The following is a 5444-nucleotide window of genomic DNA, read 5'->3' as shown; positions in this document are numbered from 1 at the left end:
AACTCAACTCAATCACCCTGACCTTTCGTTTGTTTATGTTTTGCAGCCACACTGGGTGGTTCTCGGGCTTACTCTTGGCTCTGTGCTCAGGGATCACTTGTGGTGGAGCTCAGGTGCCTGGGATTGCAAAGCAAACTCCCTACCCACTATACTGTCTCTCTGGCCCCCATCCTGACCTTTTGCCTCTTAAGTTCCTAGGACTGAGGTTACTGTCTGCTTGGAGGAGGGATTGGGGATATAAAGTGGCAACACCCTTTTCCCTCCACTTGCCAGCCTAGACTTTTCAGCTACTGTCCTGGTTCATTGGAGTTATAACCCCTGAATTCTCTTGACTAATGACTGCCTCTCTGACTCCCTCAGCCACCCAGCCTCAGTCATTCATTCATCAAACTTTTATTGAGGGGCTAGAGCTATAGCACAGTGGCAGGACATTTGCTTTGCACGTGTCTGACCCGGGACTGACCTGGGTTCCATCCCCACCAGCTCATATGGTCCCTGGGGCTTGCCAGGAGCGATTTCTGAATACAGAGCCAAGTGCTGTCGGGTGTGGCCCCAAAACAAAAAACAAAACTTTTATTGAGCACTCAGTGTGTGCTTGGCTCCAAAGACACAGAGATAAATTGTCTAGTAGCTTGAGTCTACTGCAGGGCTCCACCCCCTGCCCTCTTCAACCTTCTTCCTGCTTCCCTCCCTCCTTGGCAGCAGCTTGCATAAGAACTGGGAAGCCCTTAGGGGGTTGTGGTATGAGCCGGGTAACCTTTAGCAACTCAGTCACATTCTACACACATATGCACGAACACAAGCATGCACACACAGCTGTTCCTCCTTATAAAAGGGCACATGATGCCCTGGACTGAAAGGCTGTAAGATGGATGAGTGGGGCCAGCTGGGAGAGATTGACCAACCGTAGGCCCTAGCAGCCTCAGCAGGCTGCAGGAAACACCTGCTTCATGGTCCCTGGCAGCTTTGCTCCTCTGGTGGCCCCTCCCTCCACAGTCCCTTGGGAGACATGGAAAAGGACCTGTCTCTTTTTTATGGATTTTTTTGGTTGTGTATCACAGGGTACCATGGTGATGGGTGCCATAGAGATGAGAACTGACTTTATTGGCTTGTCTCTTCAATCCAGGATCCCTCCCAGCCCTGCTCTATGCACTTACAGAACTCCAGGTCAGCGGGCCTAGGAAAGGAGGAGGTCTGGACTGCTAAGTGGGGCAGAGGAAATGAGAAAAACCTGTTCTTTCCTCCAACTCCTCTCTTGCTCTCCCTTCTTCCCTCCTCCCTCCCAGTTCCAACAGCAATTGTATTCAAACCCTATAATTACATAACAGCAACTATAATCATTTATTGGGATTGTTTTTCTGAGCATTTTTAACTTCCAAAAACATTTTGCAATCTCATTTGTTTTCACAGCACTCGAGGCTGTGGAAGGATTGTGCCCATTTTACAGCTGAGAAAGAGGCAGACTTCAGAGAGGACCCTGTGAACTGAGGCCAATTATAGGGTTGATGGCATCTTGTACATATTAACAAATCCAGAGAGACATGTGGCCCTCTGGAAGGCTGGCCTACAAGATTTGGTTTTCAGAGCCAACATTCCCGAATTCTATACCCTTTGGAATTTGTGGGGATTTGGAGGAGCTGAGAATGAGATTGGAAATAACTTAAGTCATCAGCTCAGGGCTGAAATCAGGGCTGGAATGGAAATTGGGGCTCTCAAGTTGTTCCCATGAGTAGGCTGGGACAGCATTTGGTGGCTAACCATGACCCCCCAATCTGTACCCTTTGCGGCTCTGGGCAAATGTTCTGGGTACCAGCTCTTCCCAAAGGGGTCCCTGATCTTCATCTGAAGAGCAAGGAGTGGGTTCCCCTGCGCTGGTCTCTCCATCCTCAGAAGACTGCACCCCAAATTTCACTCAAAGCAGGAGTATATGTTGTGCTGATTCTTCATGGAATAACCTTCCACAAGGATAGGGTGAGAAATTGGGGTACAACTGAGGTCCTCAAAGCTGTCAGTATACAGAATGACTCTGGACTCTATCCCCTTTGCTCCAGGATATGGGGGTTTGGGGCTCAGGACTCCTACTGAGGTCCAGGCTGATGAGCAAAAAGAAAGCAATCATGAGTTTCTGCCTCCTTCTGCTCTGTCCTGCTGAGAGAGATTGGAGAAGGGAGATGAGCCGATTTGTTCCCGAGATTCTATCTGGAGACCAAGAGACAGGGATGGGCACCCCTCACCCACCCTGTCAGAATAGAGGCTGATTTTACCCTACCTTCCTACCCCCTCCCGAAAACCTGAAGTCCACTTATTTGAGGCTTGTGGCCTACCATGATGGGACCCTCCCCTTTTGAAAGCTGAGTGGGCCCCACTCACTCTATATCATTTGACATACATTCTCCATCTCAGTGTCTTCTGAAGTAGTTGGGGGATCTTTTTTCTGGGGTTCCACCCCTCCTGCTTGTTTTGCTTCTGCGGTACCCGTGAAGATGGCCAGTCTTTGGGCCAGGGTTTTGGTGTTGGGGAACAGTATAAAGTTGTAGATTAGCGAGGCCAGGATGGCACCAGACAGTGGTCCCACCCAGAAGATCTGGGAATGAGAAATGGGGCAGCTCCCGTGAGCTCTCTGGGTCATGGGGCAGTGGTGTGTGTGTGGGTGTGTGTGTGTGTGTGTGTGTACTGATCCCTACCTGATTGTTCAGGCTATCTACCAGGCATTCGTCTGAGCAAGGGGACCTATCCAGGTCTGAGCACAGAGAGGGCCCTCCTTCCCACGAGTCCCTCTGATCCCTACCTCCATGCTGTTCCCTCCTTTTACCTCCCTGTTCCCTCCAGGAACTCTGGCAGTGCTGCTCCACTGTGCTGTGGATTGTTTATTTCTGTTTTGTTTTGTTTTTGGATTTTGGGGCCACATCTGGTGGCACTCAGGAATTACTTCTGGCTCTGTGTTCAGAAATCACTCCTGGTAGGCTCAGGGGACCATATGGGATGCTGGGATTGAACTAGATTCTGTTCCTGGATCGTCTGTGTGCAAGGCAAACACCCTACTGCTGTGCTATCACTCTGGTCCCCTATTTCTGCTTTTTCTATCTGAGTTTGGAAAGTGGTATAGCAGGAGAGAGAAGGAAGTTGCTAGGGCTTCAGCTATAGCCCCATCCCTGCCTCAGTCTGACCAGTTCACTCATACTTAGGCTAGTGAGGCTGGGCCAAAGGCAGGAGGACGATTTGCCCTAGTCTTCTGAGCCTGGAGAAACCTCCAGAGTGTCTTTGGTTCTATGGCTGGTAAAGCCAGAGCCCCCAGCTCTGTCCTTTCTGCAGGCCCCTAGTGGGAAGCCTTGTTCACAGTCAGAGAGACAGTACAGGGGTTGGGCACTTGCCTCACACACAGTCAACCCCAGTTAGATGCTTGGCACATACCCTTGAGCATCACTGGGATCAATTCTGAGCACAGAGCCAGGAACAGATCCTGAGCACCATTGGCTGTGGTCCTGAAACCCCTTTCCCCATCAAAAAAAAAATTGAGGGAGGGAGAGAGAGAGAGAGAGAGAGAGAGAGAGAGAGAGAGAGAGAGAGAGAGAGAGAGAGAGAGAGAGAGAGAGAGAGAGAGAGAGAGGTCTTACCCAGTGAAAAGTGAACTTCCCAACAATGGCAGCAGGGCCAAAGGAGCGGGCTGGGTTCATGGAGCAGCCAGTGAAGTAGATCTGGGGAGCAAATGTGGGTTCAGATCTGGAAGAGCAGTCTCTGTCCTTTTAGGGCCATAGCTCAGAAGCCTTAGGCTGAGCCTTGGCATTGGGGGCAGGAGGGTATTGCTGTGTGTACCATGTTCCCTCTGCCTCTTACCCCAATGAGGTGGCCCAGTGCCACGGAGATTCCAATCATGATGGCCGGGGAGCCTGAGGAATGGCGGCTGTCGGTGGATGCGAAGACACAGAGGACCAACTGTAGGGTCAACACCAACTCCACAGCCACTGCCTGGCCATTCGACACGTTGCTGCGCACCTGGGCAAAGCTGATGCTGCTGCCACTAGGCTTTACCAGAGGACAAACCTCCTGCCCCACCTCCTCCTTTATGTGGGGTACAGGGTATTCTCCCTGCCAGCTCTGGGATTTAGAGATAAAGCAGGGAGGCCTGTGTAGTTGGGGTTCAGCCAGTCCTGCAGAAGTTGGTGCCCTTGCTCATCCACTGGTCAGGAGGAGACTCAGGATAGTGGGAAAGGGAAGTCTGGAAAAAAATCTGGGATGCAGGTTATAATCAGAGATGGGGGATGATCATAGGAAGAGGAGAGAAGAAGGAGGTGAGGAAGTAGATAGAACTTGGACTTGAGATGATGACAAATCTTCAGGTGTTGGGGAGGGAGCAACATTGAGAAACAGAAGCAGGGACATGGGCAGGATGGGGAGATGAGGGCACATGGGGTTCCCTTTCACTCCTATGCCCTCCATGCTGTCCTCCTCCCACTTGCCCCTAGTCTCTCCCACCTGCCCTGGAGCCCACAGGCGACTGGGCTGTCTTGGGCTCCTCTCCAGGGCCTGGATCTCCACCTCCCTCCTGGTCCTGTTGGGACCCCTCCCTTCACCTACCACATTGACCCCAAGGGTTTCTCGGATATCCCCTGGTGTGACCCCATAGAGTAGTGCAGCTCCTGCTGTGGCCCCTGCCAGCTGAGCAGTTATGTAGACCACAGCCCGGGGCAGGGATATCTGGGAGCCCACGAGGAAGGCCAGAGTCACAGCAGGGTTGACGTGGGCCCCACTGGCCTTCCAGGTGACCTGTACGGCCATAGCTGTGACTAAGTTGAAGGTGATAGCGATCTGCAGCACAGAGGGAGGCGCAGAAGGCCAGGGCATGGCAGAGCCCACACCGAAGAAAACATAGAGCCCCGTAGCCAGGAATTCCGCAAACACTGCCTTGCTGATGGCTGTCCAGAGATGATGTGCCAGCGGGCAGGCCCAGCCTCCTGCAGTGAACTCCACGGGACAGCTTGGCTGAGTTCTGGGGCTTGACATTTCTGCTGCTGCTTCCTGTCCTTGCTGTCTCTCTTGCCCCTGATCTCTGCCTGCCCAGGTCTCTTCTCCAGTGGTTCCAGTTGTCCTGGGTCTGTGCTGTGTCTTGTGGGATGGAAGATGTAGGAGTGGCTTGGGAGGTGGTGCCCTGGTCAGAACTCACCTGACAGCCAGAACCCACACCGGTGGGCACTGAACTGGAACCTCCAGACTTCCAATCAGGCCTCACCATCACAGGAGGCAAAGTCTGAGTGCCAAGTCCTCAGGCACAGGACCAGGGTGGGCTCATACCACCAGGGTTAGCTCAGGGTAAGATGGTTCAGCTCTCCAAGTGCAAGGCCTATTCATTTCTGGCGAGCCTCTGTTCTCTGAGCCCACTCTATGTATAGGCCTACTTCCGTATGAATGCACACTAGTGTCCTAAAATTGATGTTAGATAAAGCTCT

At 52.3% G+C, this 5444-nt stretch overlaps 1 protein-coding gene across 1 annotated transcript; it reads right to left on the bottom strand.

The window, feature by feature from the left end:
• Positions 1-2371: 2371 nt before the first annotated feature.
• Positions 2372-5001, bottom strand: AQP6 (aquaporin 6). The gene is made up of 4 exons (XM_049782963.1): positions 4576-5001; positions 3835-3993; positions 3615-3695; positions 2372-2584 (listed from the first exon to the last, which is right to left on the bottom strand). Exons 1-4 carry the CDS (start codon positions 4999-5001, stop codon positions 2372-2374), a joined length of 879 nt encoding a protein of 292 aa, XP_049638920.1.
• Between the last annotated feature and the right edge of the window lie 443 nt (positions 5002-5444).

The sequence above is a fragment of the Suncus etruscus genome, chromosome 11, assembly GCF_024139225.1.
Source record: "Suncus etruscus isolate mSunEtr1 chromosome 11, mSunEtr1.pri.cur, whole genome shotgun sequence".
In the NCBI taxonomy this organism is placed as follows: domain Eukaryota; kingdom Metazoa; phylum Chordata; class Mammalia; order Eulipotyphla; family Soricidae; genus Suncus; species Suncus etruscus.
Note: the sequence above shows the minus strand (reverse complement) of the source record. Positions and strands in the feature narration are given on the sequence as shown.